General features: G+C 40.5%; 2 protein-coding genes across 2 annotated transcripts in view; one reads left to right on the top strand and one right to left on the bottom strand.

Moving 5' to 3' along the window:
• LOC143286527 (protein-lysine N-methyltransferase SMYD4-like) overlaps window positions 1–1,588 on the bottom strand; it is a 35,130-nt gene extending 33,542 nt beyond the window's left edge. The window contains exon 1 of the mRNA XM_076594123.1: window positions 1,440–1,588. The gene's annotated coding sequence lies outside the window, so the exon portion shown is untranslated. The remainder of the gene's footprint in view (window positions 1–1,439) is intronic.
• A 413-nt stretch (window positions 1,589–2,001) lies between these two features.
• LOC143286324 (eukaryotic translation initiation factor 4 gamma 2-like) overlaps window positions 2,002–21,083 on the top strand; it is a 33,128-nt gene continuing 14,046 nt past the window's right edge. Inside the window, exons 1-14 of the mRNA XM_076593865.1 lie at window positions 2,002–2,101; window positions 4,793–4,874; window positions 5,469–5,612; window positions 6,218–6,320; window positions 7,163–7,273; window positions 8,367–8,433; window positions 8,818–8,910; window positions 10,790–10,959; window positions 11,302–11,412; window positions 12,932–13,003; window positions 16,510–16,615; window positions 17,686–17,832; window positions 19,355–19,549; window positions 20,661–20,840. Of these exons, the coding sequence (XP_076449980.1) occupies window positions 2,002–2,101; window positions 4,793–4,874; window positions 5,469–5,612; window positions 6,218–6,320; window positions 7,163–7,273; window positions 8,367–8,433; window positions 8,818–8,910; window positions 10,790–10,959; window positions 11,302–11,412; window positions 12,932–13,003; window positions 16,510–16,615; window positions 17,686–17,832; window positions 19,355–19,549; window positions 20,661–20,840 (1,681 nt within the window). The remainder of the gene's footprint in view (window positions 2,102–4,792; window positions 4,875–5,468; window positions 5,613–6,217; window positions 6,321–7,162; window positions 7,274–8,366; window positions 8,434–8,817; window positions 8,911–10,789; window positions 10,960–11,301; window positions 11,413–12,931; window positions 13,004–16,509; window positions 16,616–17,685; window positions 17,833–19,354; window positions 19,550–20,660; window positions 20,841–21,083) is intronic.

Genomic DNA, 21,083 nt, shown 5'->3' on the forward strand with positions numbered 1-21,083 from the left:
TGTCTCTCTGTGTGTATCTGTGTGTGTGTGTGTGTGTGTGTGTGTGTGTGTGTGTGTGTGTGTGTGTGTGTGTGTGACAGAGAGAGAGAGAGAGAGAGAGAGAGAGAGAGAGAGAGAGAGAGAGAGAGTACTTCAAAAGATTCAAAGATTTAATCCATTTGCCCCTTTCGGGGTGTGGAGGATACAATCACAATACATACTCATTGAATCATAACTTCAGTCCAACGATGTCTCAGAAACACGCAAAAATGCACACCCACGCAAGCATGCATACACACGCGCTAATGATGATTTGTAACAAAACAAATCAAACTTAAATATACTGACAAGTATGTTTTAGATGTAACAAAAGTTACATAACCTTTCCAAATTTTATGAATTTACTTAGATTAAGTTGTGTTTTCTTCCCAGTACTGAATCAATCGCATAAACCGAACATTGATTGACATGTGTGATTTATATTTATGTGGTATCAATTTATTTCAAATTACAGTATTTGGGGGACATTCTAAAACAAATTGAAATTAATACCCAACAGTACCCATATTACATTCCCTGCAAATTCTGTTTTCTCTGTTTTCACCTTCTCTTCTTCCTGTTTCGATCTGCAGTTTATGGTTACTGCAATGAAACTTTATAAAAGGATATATATAAGTATCTGGAAGTTGTAAGATATATTTTTCTTGACAAAAGTTGGGTTTAAAGCTCAAGCATGTGTGAGCCTGCTGTGCACTTTAGATTTTGTAAAATCTTGAATATTTTAATATTATTTTCAATGTCAGTGATAATATGATTATTTTTACACATAGTGTCCTTTGTTGATATAAGCAATGCTGTAATTCAAGCAGAATAATTATTATAATATGCTAAAGGAGTTCAAACATGTAGCAAATCTACATGAGATGTTAGAAAATCCTCCAGCAGTCATCCACCAGATAAGCCTTAGATTATTCTATGATGATCTGAATGAAAATCAAATAATCCAACCGCTTAGCTTTTGGCAGTTTTGCAATTACCAGGCCACCATGCAGTGTCTTAAAATACAATATTATGCCACTTACAAACATTACTAATTAAAATGAGTAACTCATGGCATGTATACTTTGTTGACACACCACACAATGTGCATACACATATTGTATAGCTACCCCAAACCACCCGACGTGCATTTAGATCTACTACTTGCACACTGCGCGTGCAGCCTTTCCACACACACACACACACAGTGTCGATTTTTTTCTTCTTATCACTTATTGACCTACGCATACAGTACGGAAACATGCACGTGTAAATTGTAATGTACAGTATGAACATATATACAAGTTCATCTACACGTGATTTTCATGTAATGGTGATTACACTGGACTAGACTGACAGGTTACTCATAAGTTACTTCGTCTCTTTCCTGAGTTGGTTAAAGTGGTGAGTAGTTCACTCACGCCAACAGCTTTTGGTCGGAAACGAATCTGCATCGACCGTTATCAGTCCGCACTGTTTTGAACGTCTTGAGATGGCCATTGCTTCGACTGAGTTTCAATATATCGTCCAACTCAGCTTGCCAGTTTCCTTTCCTGCAACTATCGGCTAACGCCATAAGGCCAATACTGAAAGTAGAAGACATGCCAAAGGGAGGTTAATCCACATGCTATGGATTCAAATTCCTGCAGTCTTGTGAAATAATCAAAACACACACACACACACACACACACACAGTCGCGCGCGCGCAGAGAGAGAGAGAGAGAGAGAGAGAGAGAGAGAGAGAGAGACAGACAGACAGACAGACAGAGAGAGAGCACGCGTTTTAAGATGGTCATTTAATTATCGGAACTTTAGATCATTTTGAATTTGTGGGCTTGACAGTGGCACTGACGCGATATCATGTAACCTTCCAAAATAAAATAAGGATGTACTTTATGGAATATTGAATATTAATTTAAGTTTGTTACAAAAATCCATATAAAGATAGTTTGTAAGGAATTGCTCAAGTTTTCAGAATTCATAATGAATGTTTTACACAGCTCCAGCAAATCCCGTGATGCTTCAATCCGCATGCATTCTGGGATCAGCAGAAAAGTTCGTGTGATACGCAGATCGGGTGCCAGTAAGCAAGCTTTATGACAACCATCGCAGATAACACCGAGCTTAAAATCAACAGGGGGTGAGTAGCAGCTAGTATTATGTCAATAGTATCCTTTCTTTTGTTTATGGAGACTTTGGTTTGGTGTGTTCACAAACTTTCTACGAGATGTTCATCTCTCGGTGAACAAATGGTCTCCATGACAGACTGAAGTAAAGAATGACTTCGTTGCTTGTGAATTCGACGGTAACGAAGTCTAGCCTGGAAATTGCAGAAAAGAGTGGACTTGTGAAACTTGTGAAACAAGGTAATTAGGAAACGTCACAGTTAAGATAACTTGTTCATGGTTATCCCAAATGCTACGTTATGAAAAGAACTATTTGTCATCCACAGCTCACATCCTGTACAACTCTTAGTCTTATCACTAATAGTAATACCACCAGTCTCAGCCTGACCAGAAGAATGAAGGCGAGACCATCGGAAGCGTCAGCTTCTGTCAGGAATAAGACGTGGTCAGAACTGCCCTAGTAGTAGTAACGCCCTTTGTTGTGGTATTGTACTCCCGGTCTTATTGATTTTTTGTTGTTGTAAGTTTAGGGCTGGGTGTTGTCTCAACAGTAAAGAGGTGACATCACCATCCATGTAGTTATTAATAGTGAACTGAAGTTGTTGGGTGTGGTCAAATGTTTTCTAATGCTGGCAGTATAGTTAAATTTGTTACATAATATTTTTGTTCTGAAAATTGATGTTGCTTTTAAACATTGGAATTTTTCACCCCATTCTGGTTGTTCATTTTAATGATATTAAGTTCATTTATATAGTGCCTAATCAAATGGGTTTTTTTCTGAAGGCTTTGATTTATAAACCATGCATTTGTCGATGGTTTTGTCATGATTGATTCTTGCTGATTTTGTTTGTTTGCATGTTTCTCCAACTGAACTTCGACATTGAATGATCAATTGGAAGTCTTCAACATACATATTTGATTTCTTTTGTCTGCACTTGGTAGAGAAGATTGGGCACCAGCATATCTGCACTTCTGCCACAATCTGTTACATGACTTAGAGTTAGAACAGTAGATCAGTCATAAAATATCTCCACTTGGCTTTATATTAACTCGGCTGATTTTGAGATGACGCACCATTTTTCGGCAGTAGGGAGAGTTTGCAGACCCACTTTTATTTTATTTTCGTTGAGATACCCTGGTTGTTTTTAGTGAGAACCACGTGCACATGCACATTTCCATTTCCGGTTTTTCTTGGTCACCGAAAGGCTATAAATCTCATCATGGAAATCGTTGTCCTGATGAAAGGATCAAATTGATTTGATTTGATACGGATACTTTCATAGCGCCTATCTTTGGTTGGAGACCAAGCCCTAACTGCCTAAGCACTTTACAAACTCAGGATCATTTGTGTAACAGGTTGTCTGCTTGGGTAGAGCTGACTGACGGCTACCACTGGGCGCTCATCATTCGTTTCCTATGTCATTCAGTCAGATTTCAGGCATACACACACACTCTCACTGACTCTGGTAGATATGTAACATGTTACGTGTATGACTGTTTTGTTTATTTACCCTGCCATGTAGGCAGCCATAATCTGTTTTCAGGGGTGTGCATAGTGGGTATTGGGTATTTTTGTTTCCATAAACCACCAAACACTGACATGGACTGCAGGATCTTTTATACATGTATTTGATGTTCTGCGTGCGTATACACATGAAGGGGATTCAGGCACTAGCAGGTCTATGCATATGTTGACATTGGAGATGGGGAAAATCTCCACCCTTTATCCACCAGGTGCCGTTAACGAGATTCGAGCCCAGGACCCTCACATTGAAAGTCCAATGTTTTAACCACTCGGCTATTGCGAATTGAGTATTTTTGCAAGGTTACAAGATGCTTGGTTTTATAATTACTAATTTACACCTATCATTTGCTTTCATCTTCTAGTTTGCTTTGACTTGAGCTTGTTTCTTGTCACATTTCTGCCAAAAACTCTGCAGAAAAGTTGTCTGAACAAAGGCAGTGCAGACTCAGGTAAAGCTAGTTAAGGTGGTGGGCTGCCCATGCTGAATTAAACCATGAAAACAAATTTTGGTTGCCACACAAATGAATCTCACTGCTTTCACTGTTTCAGTCATCAAAGAAGGATCAACGGAACATGCATAACCTGTAACACATGTTTAACATAATCGGGCAATTGAGGATAAGCAAAAGAATGCAAATAAGAGCTCTGGTCTCTAGCTCAGGAAAGGAAGATTTCTTATGCACAGAACAGGATGATTCAGAAAGTCCTCTGTCCAACAGAAGAGGTCATTACATTATTTGTCTGAAGACTTGGGTGTACATTTTTGAATAAAATGATTTTGAAATAATTATGACTTTTAACTTATAATGATTTTAATTTGGAGCTATGTGTTCATTTCAACACGAGTTGATCAGTTACTATGCTATATTGGTGTAGTCTTTAACCTTACGAGTATGGATTGTAGTTGACACAGAAAATAAATGTATGAAACAAAATTATTCAGTTTGTGATACGTAAAATCCAAAAGTTGTGAAAAAAAGTGTCAGTGCTGCTTGAATTAGTGCACTTAAAAAAACAAATGGCCCATCCAGTTCTGTTTCAGTGTTATGTTTCTTTGTCCTTTGATTGCAGGTGAAAAAAGGGAGCAATCCCTTTTTTGTTTTTTCTGTCCCTGTCACTTGAGCTGATCCTTTTGGTGGAAAGATAAGCAGCATACTGGACGCTAAATCCAAAAAGGGTGGTGTTTCTCCACACTTAGGAGGACAGTAAGTACTATATAAATGTATGAGAATAGATCATATGATTTTTATTTTTATGCTTAAAAGACAGAAAGAATATATTTGTTTGTGGATGCAACTTGGATTTTGTGTGTGTGTGCATCAGGTCAGAACTGTATTATTTTATTATGATTATAATAATAATTATTATTAATTTCCCCAATTTCTGCTGGCATTTTAGATGTGTATACAGAATAGTGTGAATATAAAAAAGTGTTTGGAACAATTACAAAATGAATGTTGTACATGGATGATATTGAACTCTTGAAATTATTTTTTTGTTATTTTATTATTTAGTAGTAGTAATAATGATATTTGGATTGCTATATGAATTTTTTGTTGTTGCTGATTCTACACAACTACATAAGAATACAGATTTTGTTCAGTTTATTACCTCCATTCATGTTCATTTCTCAATTGGAAGGGATGGTGAAAAATGGAAAAAAACAAAAAAACGTGGTTCATGAAATAATGCATAAATCAAATGACTTAATTCTATGTATATTCAGAAGATAATGTGGATGTTAACTGATAAGTCCTCCCCAACCTCTTGATGTTAACTTTAGCTGCTTGAAATGTCAGGGACGATAGACCACCCACCCAATCCACAGTGTCCGGGTCACGGGCCTCAGAGGCTGTTTCCCGATGGGTGCCGCCAAGCGTCCTCAGACGCGACGCTGGTTCACCCACCGAACGACATGACAAAATATTTCGACGCGTCAGAGGGTGAGTTGTGACAGTGTGCTAGTAACTAAGTTAACAACTTCTTTTTAGTGAAGTAACAGCATTGATGATTGTATCATGGTTTCACAGTTAACAGCTTCCATTTAGTGAATTAACAGCATTGATAATTGTTTCATGGTTTCACATGTTCACATTCCTTCGCCTTTCTATAATTGTGTATGTTTGTGTGTGTGTGCATATATGGTATGTTGTTGCATGCCATTGCACAAGTTACCCAACTTGCTATGCAGATTATTATTAAAATGTAAAGCTGCCAGTGTCAATTTTTCATTTGAGGTAAGGAGGAAGTAAAACTTCAGAACTGTTGGAATTCCACAATTTGTTCAAAATTTGAAGATGAACAAAAGGGGTTACACTTACAGGAGTGTTAATGATTTGGCTTATTTCATTATTTAGAATCGTGGGCATCTTGATCATGGGACTAAATTTTCATTGCAGTACTAGCAGACAAATCTTGTTAAAGATACAAACAAACAAAAACAATGACATAAATTGACTGATTTATAGCTTTAAAAGAATGTGTATTTGAACTTGTTTACTGTTAGCTGAACTTGATTCTCACACATGTTGACTTGTTTTGTTGGCAGAATCCTCAACAAACTTACCCCTGAGAAGTTTGATAAGCTGAGCCTTGAACTACTCAATGTTGGCATTGATACTCCAGTCATCCTCAAGGGCATTATCCTGCTGGTCAGTATGACTGCCGTCACTTTCCTTGTTAATCAGTGCTGTAGTATTCAGTTTGGGATAAAGAGGAGGAAGAAAGGTTTCAGTTTTGCAACAAGGTATGTATGTATGATAGTCATGACCATCAGAACAGCAGTGGAGGCAGCTGCCTGCTCGAAAGCTGCAGCACTAAAAGCTAGTGCAATCTTGTCTACCAGTTTTAAAGAGTCGTAGTTCTTCATAAAAGACTCAGCTGTAAATGGATTCCCATTGCATTGGAGAAACCATTGATGATAATGATATATTAATGATAATAGCTGAACATTTATCAGCGCTTTCCTCATTGCACAAAGCGCTTTACAAGCCACACAGACATGCATACAGTTCTCACTTTACTGTTAGCCCCACTGTAAGCTTATGTCAGTCTGATACAAGCTGAGTGTTGAACCTGAAGCAACAAGGAAAGTGCTGAAGATTTTGCTTTGGGCAGTATCTCTACAGCCTTTTCCAGCTCTCTTGTGTAATTTGTATTCATAATCCATTAACTGGATGGTTTGGTTTTAACCATTTGCTATTCCTGTAGCCTCATTGGCTACAAAAAGGGAAACTGACTTCAGCAGCTGGCCGGTGCACATCTTTGACACAGTGAAGATGAGGGAACTGAGTGATAGAACAGTGTTTGAATATGGTGCTGCTGATTGTCGTTGCGTTTGACATCATGTGTGTGTTCTTCATCAGCCACGATAACCGTCATTGCATATGACAACATAGTGCTATGCGTTTGTTCAGCGTCAGCCTCTGATTGTCATATGACAGCATATTGCAGTGTGTGTATTTGAGATTTTAAAGAAAACTTCTTATTCCAGGTTTTTGAAAAAGCGCTAGAAGAACCCAAGTACAGTAGACTGTATGCCCAACTTTGCCACCGACTATGTGAGGACGTCCCAAATTTCGAGCCTGCCTCCTCCTCCTCCAGTGTAAGTAGATAATAGTTCCAGAGAGTGAGAGCATAAGACTCAGTTTGCTGTGAAGTGGTTTTTTTTCTTGTAGCGCCGTTTGCTTGAGTGCCATTATATCTTTGTGTTGAATGCATTTTTTCATTTCATGTATGTGGCCATATATGTTTTATGTTGAGTCGGGTTGTTTTTTTATCCCCTCTCCCTGTTCCCTCCACCCTCCACCCATTATTTATTTGATTTTAAACGATTGTTTATATTTTTGGTAGAATATATTAATCAGATGACATGACGTCCTCTGCAGTCTTGCTTTATATAGCATTGGCACCTTAACAGTTAAGATAATGTCTTGAACTGTACATTGCGTCTTGTGTTTGTGCGTATGCTGTTTAATCCTTTGAAATTTTTATTTAGTTGGACATTTTACTAAGGCCCTGTGCAGTTGGCTGGACTATAAGCAGCAATGTTGTTCGTGTAATACTCTCCCCACTGTCTCTACACTTGCCATGACCATTTTTGTGGGTATTCTGACGAAAACAAAAAGCATAGTCTTTATCTTCACTATTCTGAAGTCTTACATTTTAGTGACTTAGTCTTCTGTTCACTTTTTCATTGTTTGTTGCTAATCAAGCCCCATGTTTTATTGCTGTGGGTTTTGTGCTCTGACAGCAAGTTGCCCTACAGACACTAATGGCCACTTACATTATCAGTGATACTTTTTGTGCACCTGACATTGAACTCTCTCAATTGTTCTGACGAGTGATAGAGGAGAAATGTCATCTCTGAAAATGATTAGGACACTCAGGGAAGACATCAAAGAGAGAGAGAGAAGTAGTGAGCTTTTCACTTTTAAGTTCTGTTCACTACAAGATCATTGTCCATCTCTTAGCTCACCCCCATACATGAATGCTGTGGGAAACAGACAAACACACATGCACTCGCGCACACATTACAGGTCTGTAAGTGATAAGACGAAGGAAGAAACACAAACACGCCTGCGCACACATGTACACAATGTCAGAAAAAGTATCATGTATATTGCTTATATGTGAAATAAATGGTTGAGTCTTTTGGCAAAATGAAATAGTGTGACTTGGCAGAAATCTGTTTTCAGAGTTTTCGGCGATTGTTACTCAACAAGTGTCAAGACGAATTTGAGAACAGATCCAAGGCAACTGAAGGTATGTATTGCTAGTCTAACCATTTACTTGTATGTTTTTTCACTCAGGGTGGTACACATGATTAAGATTTTTCAATGCCCACTCCCCATCATGGCCCAGTATAGTCAGCTGGGCTATAAGCAGCAAATATAAATGAATACTTTTTTATGGAGACATTGATTTAGTGCTTTACAGCTTTGACATGTGGCACTGTGTTTTGCTTTGAAATTACATTGTAAAAGTTTTAATGAGGCTTTGCAGCTCTTCGAGAAAAACCAGCATGCTGACAGAAGTGAATGGGGAGAAGGGGAATTATTCACTGGTGTTTTTTGATAGTTTTTGCACTGGGAGCCTGGTACTAAAGAAAACTGGTATGATGGTATGTTGTTGCATCTGAATGCGCAGTTCTTGACAAGAAAGATGGCCCGCTCACAGACGAGGAGAGAGAGCAGTTCCAGCTGGCCAAAGAGAAGATGCTTGGAAATATCAAATTCATTGGTGAGTTGTTTCTGTTGTGACTTTGTATTGGAGTTGTTCTTGTGTGTTGATCAGAACATTTGACAGAAGACTGAGAAGAGTAGCAGCTCAGAAGCATGCACTGATGTTTTTATCAGCTCAGGTGACCAGTAACAAGTTCTTTGAGAATTTGTATGTTAAACTGTGAAGCTATCTAGAAGCTGTGAATATGTAACTGAAGTTAGCCAGAAGCCATGTATATGAATTTATTGTTCAGGCGGGGCTAGAAGTTTGCCAAGTAATGGGTTCAGCATCCCCTTTGTGTTAAAGCATATCATTGAAGGAGGTTTAACCCCTTGACTGCTGATGAGCATTACTGTGGAGTGGTCACCTTATTTTGACACAAGAATACAGGTTATCCACCTCCATTACTTGCCATGACTGCATAACTTTAGATAGCCTCATGTTCAGCTTGATTCACCACACCTCTTGGCATAAATGCATAAACCTGCCATGCTGGTCAGGCTTGAGAGAGTAACACAAGTACTGTAAAGTTTGGTCTATTGAGCGCACTGCTATATAAGCCGCACCCACTAAATTTTGGAAAAAATGTAACTTTATACATACATAAGCCGCAACGGTTTATAAGCTGCACTTGATTTCCGGTACCGGAACACATACTGTTACTAAGAAAAGCTGTCGATACTGTACAACGGGAACAACACAAAGAAAAGCAAGCGAAAATGCTGCTAGTGCCACAAAAAAATAAGAAATTAACACAACGAAAATACGATCTATAATTTAGGGATAATCACATTTATTCAACGTCATCCTGCTCACTGAATCCACTAAAATCTTCATCTTCAGTGTCCGAGTTGAAGAGAACCAGCACAGCTTCTTCCGCCATCTTGTCACTGACTTAGCATCGCTTTCACTTCATGAAGGTGGAGGTCGCTGCTGGTTTGTCGCTTGCACTGTCGTCTGCTAGGTCGATCGCTTTCAATTTGAATGCTGCATCATAGGCATAAATTCGTGTTTTCGGCATGATGAGGGTGTACGCTTGAGCAGAGTAGAACTGAATGCTGATCTGAAGGCTTTAATGTGTGCGGATTTGATTTATAAAACGTGAACAGTTAGCACACGATCCTGAAGCTCATCCAAAAATTCATGGACAGAAATCATGATTTTAAAGGGGAGATTACCTACTTCCAGGAGGTTACCGGCCGTAGTTTTGTTTTCTCCGCATAGGCGGATAGTAGTTTGCACAGGACAGGACTGTCAGACCCCTGCCGGAGTTTGCACTAGTTGGGTCACGGTAAGTATGTTATTTAAACATTAGATTGAAAATTTCCTTTTTGGTGAGTTGAAGGGCAGCTAAGAATAGACGAGAATGTGACACTCCCGGGATCGTTAAAATCCGCAAATAAACTGCATCATTGTATAAGCCGCAGAGGCTGAAGCTGGAGTAAAAAGTCGCGGCTTATAGACCGAACTTTACGGTATGTACAAAGCATTGAAATAAAATGAAATTTTAATTACACATACTTAAGCGTGACCCAACTAGTGCAGACTCCGGCAGGGGTCTGACATTCCTGTCCTGTGCAAACTACTATCCGCCTATGCGGAGAAAACGAAACTTTAATAAAAAAAGAAACATAAGTGAATGCATTAAAAAGAATAAAAGATAGAAAAAATGCAAATTGAAATGATTTAAAAAAAAAAAAAAATCTGAAACAACAATTATTTATTTTATTGAATCATCTTATTTAAGAATTAAAACGGGCCTTAATCAGTAAGTTTGTGCTCACCCACCCACACGTGCACACACACACACATGCATATACATAGTGAGATATATAACACACCAGTTAGCAATCACAGATGCCCAGTGTGTGAAGAAGTGTTGATGTGGTGTGGGCAGGTGAACTTGGCAAGCTGGAGATGCTGCAAGAGAGCATCCTCCACAGGTGTATCCAGCAGTTACTGGAGAAGAAGAAGAACACGCCGCTTCGAGACATGGAGGAGGACATGGAATGTCTGTGTCAAATAATGCGCACTGTGGGGCCCCGCCTTGACACACCTAAGGCAAAGGTAACAGCATGCACAGGATTCTTGTCATAGGTGTAAACATTAAAAACATGTGTGATAATAACTAGAATTCAATGTCAGGTGTGCGTAGTTTGAAACTTCCATATTCCAGTTGATTGTTCATGTTCCTACTTTGAATAATCGTTTGTGTTCTGAATTAGAATAATTATTGATAAAATTTTTAGGCTTTCGTAATAATTTCCCTGGTAAAATCCTCATGCATTTGTTGGAGGTATTTGTGAAATGGATATCATGACATGCATAGAAACTATCTTTATGTGTTAGTGCAGTAAAAGTCGTGTGTGTTTGTTGTGCATAACAGTTTAAGTTTGTGTGCTGTGACAGGCCTTGATGAAGCAGTACTTTAACCGGATTGAGGTGTTTGCATCCAATGAGGAGCTGCCATCAAGGATTCGCTTCATGCTGCAGGATGTGATGGAGCTGAGAGACAATGGGGCAAGTTTTTTGTTTGCTTGTTTTCCAGGGAAGCAAGTTATACACTAATTTTCAGGGGTCATTATAGTAAGGTGCTGGTTTGGGTTTTGGTTGGGTTTTTTTGTTTTTTTTCGGGAGGGGGAGTAACTTTTTCACAGAAATCGTCAGGGCTGAAAGTTTTAAGGTTTTGTGTGTGTGTGTTTTGAGAGGGGGGGAGTTTCAGAGCTGAATATAGTAAGATGCTTTTGTTTAGTTTTTAATTTTAAAAATTATTTATTTATTTATTTTTTTTTTTTAATGGAAGGGGGAGTGATGGAAAAGGAAGATGAAAGGGGATGAGAAGTACTGTTTGGTGTCATATACTGTACCATGTCAGACTGATGCAAACTAGGCCTATCGGTTTGCTCTGCTTGGCTAAATTCTGCGCGGCTAACAGTGAAAAGATGACCGGTCTTGCCCGGTCCGCTCTTAGCCAGTCAAACTCCTCTAAAAGCTATAAGCGCTGAACCGTTCCTTTGGCCAGGGCTCTCCAAGCCATCTTGTCAGGTTTACGCTCTGTCTTGTCTTGCACTTTTTTTTGGCTATTAAGCGTATTCATTTGGCCTGATTTTGCTGCATGCAGCTTTTGTTAATTGTATTCTTACATTCTGTGTACTCGATTCAACTCAGCCCCCTTGAATCGTTCGTTTTTCTCTACCTCTAAGATTTGCTTTCATTGCTGGCACTAAAGGAATTTGCCTAATTCTGATTTGGCTGAAGATGTTAAAGAGAAAACAAGCCTGTTAAATCTAAAATAGACAAACAAGTATTGATCCAGACCCCTGCTGGAGTCTGCACCAGTTGGTTACAGTATGTTATACATAATTTTAGGGCAAAAAAAAACTTTTAGAGAATCAAGTATTGGTTCAAGTGCCAGACTAGGAATCGATGGTCTGGACTTCTATTGATGCATTGACCAGGATTTGTTATACTCATCCGCACAAATTTGATTTGTGTTTGGGTTCTGGCGTTTGAGGTGTAATGACCAGTGAAGGCCCCACGCTAAGCAAACACCTTGGGCATTTAAGAGAAGCAATAGCAACAAGAATCCTCCCATGCAGTATTCTGTTGAAAAATCTGCTTTGATAGGGAGGAGGGGGATATGGGGGAGGGGGGGGGGGGGTTGTATTGGCAGACAGGAAAAGCAGAAGGGAGGGAAAAGGAGCTGCAGTCTAGTGATACATTCTCTATGGGGAATGTGATTCACATTTCATACAGACAAGTCTGCTGTGACAAGATTTTAACATGCTACAATACACTGCAGTTGTCTTATCTGTCTGTGATTGTCTTGTTTTTTGGGGGAAGGGGGGTGGGGTAGGGAGGTGCATCTTGCATATTGGTATAGGAACAACTTAGTTCTAGCACAAAAACAAAGCAAATAGGTGTGTTTGAACTTGAATGAGTTGTTTCCAGTGCCCAAAGACAGTGTTAGATGTGTTTTGATTGATCATTTTGTGACAGGCACCTGTTGGTACTTACGTTAAAGGGTTTCTGTTGACAGTGGAAGCCTAGGAGAGTGGCCACTGAGAACGGTCCTAAAACCATTACGGCCATACGACGGGAAGCCTCTGATGTGAGTTGTTATGAGCTGATCATACCGTTCATGATTGACGTCTTTTTTTTTTTGCTTTTGCAAAACTGATAGAACATCTCTATTCTGCGTCCTCATAAATACAGATTCACGATTGCATAGTGTTGGAAAGTAATGAGAACAATTACAAACACGCACCATTCATACTTGTAATATATGTATAGAGAGTATTATACTTCAGGGGAAAATAATTCTCTGCTTTTTTTTACCCCCCTCAGTTACATGCATTCCTCTTTCTTTCAGTGCTTTTCATTCAGTATCTCGGGATTTATCTGTTTAGTTTATTACTATTTATTTTGGTTTGTTTTTATTGTGCCTCCTTTTTTTTTATTTTTTTTTTACTCTTTTCTTTTTTGTGGATAGTTAATTTTGACTTGCTGGTTCAGGCATTAGATTTTTCCGACTGTAGTCGGATTTCTGACCAAAAATTGGCTCCAGAGGCCATTTTTTAGATTTGCGTAAATCCATTGAGAAAATCGGAGGGGTCGAGGGGGGGTGAGGTTTTTTTCCAACCCACGAAGGTTGCACTAACATTGTCTGACCGATTGACAAGACAGACCCACAGCGTTTGCTAAAATACCCCATGTTTGGATAAGCGAACCAATTGAGAATAAGTGTTCCGTTGCTCCTCTGTCATCGTTCATCTTATCTGTATTCGGTCGGGATTACAAAACTGGCTCGCGGGCTGCAAAGATACATGATTTCGTCGATCGTCTTCAGTCACTGACAAAATTAGAAAACTCACAAAGGATTAGAGGATTTTTGCAGCAGAGATCGACAAAGGAGTGAATAATAAGTGGAACTGGGTCTGGCAAGATGAGATCATGAAAACAGAAGTGAAGAATAAAAAAAATAACTTTACGGGTAGGCGACGCCATTCACAAAATTGACACCGCGGACAAGGCCAAGTGTGATTGGTGTCAGATTGTATGGGTGCAACTCTTCAGTCCAGGCACGGAAGTCTGTTTTCACATTTGCATTAAAAACGGAGCATCTGTTTTATAGAAGAAAAAAAGAAAAAGAAAAAGCCGATGGGCCTTTCCATATCGTTGACTGATTATCTGTCAAAACTGAAAAAGGAATACTCTTTCGAAAGCGTCATTTGTTGACCAGTTGAGAGGCAATCCAGCGACTTGGCAGAGCACCAAAATCAAAGTCCGAAAGTTTCCTAGGCACTGTGAAAAGCACGCACACACACATATGCACACGGCACATGCAGTTGATCACACACACACATACACGCACACGGCAAATGTGAGCGCGCGCACAATAACACATACACACACACACACACACACACACAAACGTGCGGGCACTGGCACGCATAGATACACCAGTGTGGGTGATCTCCATCCCTGTCAAGCTACAAGGGCAGTGGGTACATCTGCTTGACCCTCTTCATTCAGCAAAAGCTGCCAAGGTTTGCCACTGTATGCACAAGTGACATTGTTGCCATTGAAACAGAAACTTTGTAGCAACTTATTGACATCAGTGCCTTTTCTGACACAGCAGGCTTGTGTACAAACATTCCATGGCAAGAGTCAGTGTATTTAGATTTGAGACCTATAGCTGGCCAGATTACCAAAGTTAACACAGGCACAAACAGACAGAGCTGAATTGAATGCGCGTGCGCACGCACTCTTTGGAAAAAAACAACAACACATGAATGAATTCACATATACACATACTCTATTTTTTATTTTATCTCTCTCCTTCACACTTGCACATGTGCACACATAATATTATGAGCGCTCACACAATCACACAGAGCTTAATAATATGCACATGCACACGCACACACACACACACTCTCTTTCAAGCACACGAACACACACACACACACACACAGAATTGTATTTAAAGCAATGTACATATATGCACACATACATACTTGGACTTTTTCCTCCCACCTTCCCCCCTCTCTCTCTCTCTGTCTCTTTGTACCTCTCTCCCTCCTTCTGTCTCTCTTTCTTGCATATACACAGAGAGTTGTATTGAAAACACACACACGCCTGAGAGAGAGATCTATTGAATTTGAAAGCAGTGCATACACATGCACTAATACAACTTGCATTCTCTCCTCCTACCATTTCTCCTCTTTCTGTCTGCCTCCCTCTCTCTCTCATTTACACACAGCTGAATTGAAACCACATACACACACATGTGCACACTCAGGCTTGTTTGCTGTCTGTCTCTCTCTCTTTCTTTCTCCCCTGAACACACACACACACACACTGACACACACACACTGACACGCAGTCCAGGCTGGGGAACTCTCAGTGGATCCGCTGAAAGGATCCGCTATTTTCGGCGGAAGAGCAGTTGATTTCAGAGAGAAAAAGGTCACTCCACAACTCCCCACCACCACCACCCCCCACCACCCCCTCCTGCAGACTTCACTTTCATGATTTGCTGAGGTACCCCTCCCCTCTCTCTTGAGTCTCCTACCAGTGCTGAGGGAAGGGGGGAGTATGAAACCACTGGCAGTTTTGGCATTGAGCCAAGACACTGACAGGCTAGCTCCAGCTGAGAATCCTTGACTGCTTGAAAGTGATTTTACCAGTCACAGACCCACCCCCTCCTCCCTCCAGTCATTCCCCTTCCCCCTTTCTTTCCTCAGCCAACACACATGCATGTCAGTGGAACAGAGACTACAGCTTAAGAGACCAGGTGGTCAGTTACATTGGTACAGTGCAAACTTGTGTGCTAATAACATTTTCCTTGAAAACATACACACACACACACACAAATAGTTTAACACAGAGAGAGTTGTATTTAAAGCAGTGCACATACATGAACTTTAACTGTTTCCTCCTATGTCCAGCCCGACCCCTATTCTCAATCTCTTTGTCTGTCTGTCTCTCTTACATACACAGAGTTGCATTGAAAACACACACACACACACACACACACACACACACACACACACACACACATGAGACATGATTTTGAAAATCATGCCCCCAAGGCTGACTTTACAGGTTTGGAAGCAAAAACACTTCAGTTTAGGAAGAAATGGACTGATTTTTTTGTCTTCTGTGGGTTGGAATACCTCAGCAGCATTGGTGGCCCGCAAATGCAGATTTCATGGTTTGAAATTGAGAAAAACCTTCAGTTTCCACCTCTCCCCCCCCCCCCCCACCCCCCCAAAAAAAAAAAAACAAAAAAACCACACCCCCTGTTTCCCCATGGACCCCCACTGGGGGCCTTCTGCAGCCCCCAGGCCCCCACCTTTCACACTCAATCACAATTTCCCAATCTCGTGCCTGCTATTAGGAGTTGCCAGTCCATCTTTGCATTTCATTGTTTTGATGTTACACCTTTGGGAATGCAGCACAGTCTCAAAATAAGCATATGTTTAGCTTGGTATCGCAGCAGGGTAATATATGTTACATATGAGAATGTGCATTCATGTGTTGGTAGACTTGATAAAAAATAAAGTACACTTGATTGATTTGAACAATAAATGATTCTGTGTGCTGCTGCAGAGTCAAGGAGGGGGCAAGGTGTTTCCAAATCATGCGCAGATGAACGGAATGGGACAGCAGTGGAAGGACTTTGGGGATATTTTCAGCATGCCAGTCGGCTCCATGAGTAAGTAGCTCTTTGATCAGTGGAAATAAATGAGTTGTATGTTTTTGAAGCACACACACCCTATGCACCTAAATGAATCAAGTTAATTTCATTTCATAGGAAAATTAGTGCTACAGCATAGGTATAAGGTACGCAGATTTTACCAATATTATGTAATGTGGGTGTGCGGGCACTGTGTGAATGTTGGGCTCATATTTGAAGAGTGTTCAGCTTCCTGTTCTGGTCAGTTGTGGGCACATTCAAATTCCTGAGCAGCACCTGGATGTGACCACAACTGATTAGTTCTTCTTGGGCACTGCAAAACAAATGTAGTGAAAACAGTTCACTTTGTTGAAAATCTGTATGGTTGCAGAAATGTCAGTTTCGCTTTTACTGACTACTGGTTTCAGCATTTGAAAGTGTTGGCAAATTTTGGTCATGATCACATGGCATGAAATAACCCATTATGGTTGAGTTTAATAAAAATGTTATTGATCTGGGCCAGTCTTGAAACTAGGTCCGCATTCCCATTCTGAAGGGGGGGAAAAACTGCAGGTTGTTCAGTCAGACATCAGTTGTTAGTCTTTTGATGGATTGCAGAAAAAACAAACATAGCTTTTATGCTCCATCCTGAATACTGAGTAAAGCTGGTTGACTGGCAGGGTTTAAAAAAAAAAAAGAGAAAAAAAGATGATACATTTCGAAGGCTGTGTGTAGTAAAATGTTGGCATTGGAGCCATGGAATACAGGAAAGGTTATTTTATGTTCAGTAAGTAACACCATGGGTGGTGGGCATGTGGAGTGTAGTTGTACAGCTTAATGAGGTGTTACTTGAATGTAATGTGGGTAGGCGGAGTGTTGCTGTATAGCTTACTGAGATGTTATGAACAAAACACTTGGCTTCGGCATGTATCGCAGTCTTGTGCACACATGCGTTATCCAACAGACAACTTAAAGCTGGGTTGTTTGACAGGTAACAGCAATAAGGCTGAGTTGTGTGAAGGGGAACCACTAGAGTGACAGTATTCAGCATTGGGTGAAGCCATAAAGAATATCACATTGCAGTCGTTCTGTTTTGTTTGCTCTGACAGGCAATGCCATAGGCACGGGGCCAGGAGTTATCCAGGTGGACACCTTTGCTCCTCAGTTTGCCCCTAACATGGGTGGAGGAGGGGGAAGAGGAGGAGGAGGTGCAGGGGGCGCCATGGGACGTAGTCGGGGAGACCAGCAGAATCCAAGTGAGTCCACTTCACCGTCTCTCTCTGCTCCCCATGGCCCTGTGTCGGTCTCCCATTTGCTCTGACTTTGTGTGCGTCTGTGCAGCTTCTTCCTTCTCTTTTGATGCATGCTTTTTTTCTTCTTGCACATCTCTATCCCCCTCAGTGATTTTCTTCTTGCTGCATAATTTTTTTTTTTTTAAACGAAAGTAAGACTTCATGAGTTGGCCTGTATAAGCAGGAAAAAATCCTGTAATTAAAGTGGAATCATACTTCTAAAGTTAATGCCAGAATGCATGTGTTTAGCTGTGATAAGGTTAAAAAAAAAAAAAAAAGTATATGGCCAGATTAGGGTTGCTCATTAAATACATCAAAGATCCCTGGTTTTTTGCTGTGTTCCTTAACTTTTATTTATTTTATTTTATTTAAAAAAAATTTTTTTTATATATATATATATTTTTTTTTTCCCCCCCCTCAAGGCCTGACTAAGCGCGTTGGGTTACGCTGCTAGTCAGGCATCTGCTTGGCAGATGTGGTGTAGCGTATATGGATTTGTCCGAACGCAGTGACGCCTCCTTGAGCTACTGATTCTGATACTGATTGTAGCCAGAATGAGGTGAGAATCTAAGGAGTGTTCATACTACTCCAGGCATTTGATTATGAGAAAAAATGAAGCCTTGCTCTTCTGCTTGTGCTCGCCTTGCAAGTTTGCAGTCACACTTGGGCAAGTCGAGTTTGTGCCACTGAAGGTGTCAAGTTCAGGAAATATTATGTATCAAGTTCTTCACATCCAGAATCAGAAGACCTTGATTTTTTGATTTTTTTTTAATTCCAGATGGCTTTGACCTTGATATGATTCAGTGAAGAAGACCGCTTTTGAAGATGAAAACTGAAGTGGTTGTGCAGTCAACTTTCAACATAGATAGTCATGACCTTCACCTTCATTCTGATAAAATGGTAGACCTTGCTTCAGAATTGAAGATATTCAACACTTGATTGACTAGGTTTCAGACTATACAAAAATATTGATCAAGTGCAAAAATGAAGACTTATTTGAGTACCTCAGAGTGAACACACCTATAGGAATGATAGATATATAAGCCCATGAGTAATAACTTTTGTTGTGAATGTTGGTGGCCAACACTAAGCAGCATTGGCTGGAAAGAGTGCTCAAGCAGGTGCTACCTTTACTGGTTTGATGTTGAAGATGTAAAACTGTGAACCCCATTCAGAAAAGATAAGTTAACACTAATAATAGTTCTATGGTTGTTGCAGCAAAAAAAATGAGTGTACAGTCTAGGTGTTTGTGCAGCGAAAAGATAAGATAAAAATTCGAGTGTTGATGTAGGGAAAAGATAAGTAAAAAAAAAAATTCAAGTGTTTGTGCAGTGAAAAGATAAGTTAAGAATTCAAGTGTTAGTGCAGTGAAAAGATAGTTTAAAATGCAAGTGTTGGTGCATGGAAAAAAGATAAGTTAACGATTCTGGTGTAGCACAACTTTCTCCTCACTCACTGTGTGCATAGAAGGGTGTGTATGCTGCAGACTTTCAGAACAACTACCGCCGTGGAAACAAAGAGAACGATGGCCACAGCCCACAGAACCAGCGCCGGAACAGCCCGCAGAGCCAGCGTCGCAACAGTCCCCAAAGCCAGCACCGTCTCAGCCCCCAGAGTCAGCGTCACAACCCCAACTCCCAGTACACCCCCCAGCACAATCAGCCAGCCATCAGCAGACAAGGCAAGTGGCTGGGAATGCCTCATTGTCTCTGGTTTGGATTTTGCTGCTGCCTGAGTGTGGGACGTACTGGGTGGTTAGGCATGGGGCTAGTTATTGAAAAACTGCGTGCTGTCATTTTACTGATTCAGAAGTGTTCAGTGTTAATTTGATGAACAACTACAAGAACAATATTCATGGGTTAGACTTTCTTGATTCAGCAGTGTTTTGAAATCTCAAAAATATCCCGAAGAAGAGCGACTACCATTAAATCGATTCCCGATGAAGACTCTTTTTTTTTTTTTTGTCAAGATTTATTCAGAGTGTATGCCTGTTTCCTTTTTTTTGTTGATAATTGCAGTGCCATTCTTTATTCTGTCTACATGTTCTATTTCTCTGACAGTTTTACTGTTCTGATACCCTAATAAACAAAAATGTGCTTCCACTTAAAATCATTGTTAACCCTCTGTGTGAAGGGTTTTGACGGTATAACCACATAATTAATGCCCACACTTGCCAGTATTTTATCTTCTTCCAAACCTCGAGTGGTGGTCTGGATTGTAAGTCATTTGGATGAGACAGTTAACTGAGGTCCCATGTGTAGTGTTCACTTAGTGCACGTAAAAGAACCTACAACAACAACAACAAGAGTCAAGATGGCTGCCGGAAAAAGAGGGCGCTAGTCAGGGATACACAGGGGAGGTAACCTACTTAGGGAGGTTATCAGCCGTAGCTACTTTCGTTTTCTCCGCATAGGCAGGTAGTAGTTTGCACAGGACAGGAATGTCAGACCCATGCCGGAGTTTGCACTAGTGGGTCATGGTAAGTATGTTACTTAAACGTAATTTTAGGAAGAAAATTTCCTATTCTTTAGAAAAATCAACTTTGAATCAAGGATAACAAATACACCTGCATGCAGAGAAGAAAACCACAAACAAACAAAACCCAGGGTGGTGTTTGCACTGTTGTGATGCATTCTCCCTGGGGAGATTAGCCTAAATTTCCCACAGAGATCTGTTGTGACAGACAAAAGAGTAAGAAAGAAAGAAAAAGGAAAAAAGTAATACAATACACAATCGTGAAGCCCAGCTGTTCTCTGACCACTGCCATGTCTGTCTCGGTGTGTGTGTTACAGGGGGTGCCGGTCAGCGAGACAACATCCCTCCTCGCTTTCAGCGCATGGCCCAGCAGCAGCAGATGGGTCCCGGCGGCAAGATGTTGGGCCCCTCAGCACAGCAAGCCATGGGTCTGGGCGGGGCAGGGAGTGGACTGGGACCAGGGGGCATGTCCACCTCCTCCTCTCCATCTCTGTCAGGTCAGCAGAAATGATGTCAGAAGCGTTTTGACATCCTTACCTCTCCTCCGTGTCTGTCTGTCAGTGTTACCTCACTGTGCCCAGAGTTGCTCATTCTTTGGAAGAATTGCAAGAGGGAAATGGAAAGTTGGTGGACTACAAATAGCTAATAATGTTTACTTGGCACTCATCTTTATATTAGGTTTGAATTCATCAACATTTGATGGGGAAAAACATTGTTGCAGCTGGAATAGCATGTTTTTG

Source organism: Babylonia areolata, chromosome 10 (assembly GCF_041734735.1).
Source record: "Babylonia areolata isolate BAREFJ2019XMU chromosome 10, ASM4173473v1, whole genome shotgun sequence".
NCBI classification, from domain to species: domain Eukaryota; kingdom Metazoa; phylum Mollusca; class Gastropoda; order Neogastropoda; family Buccinidae; genus Babylonia; species Babylonia areolata.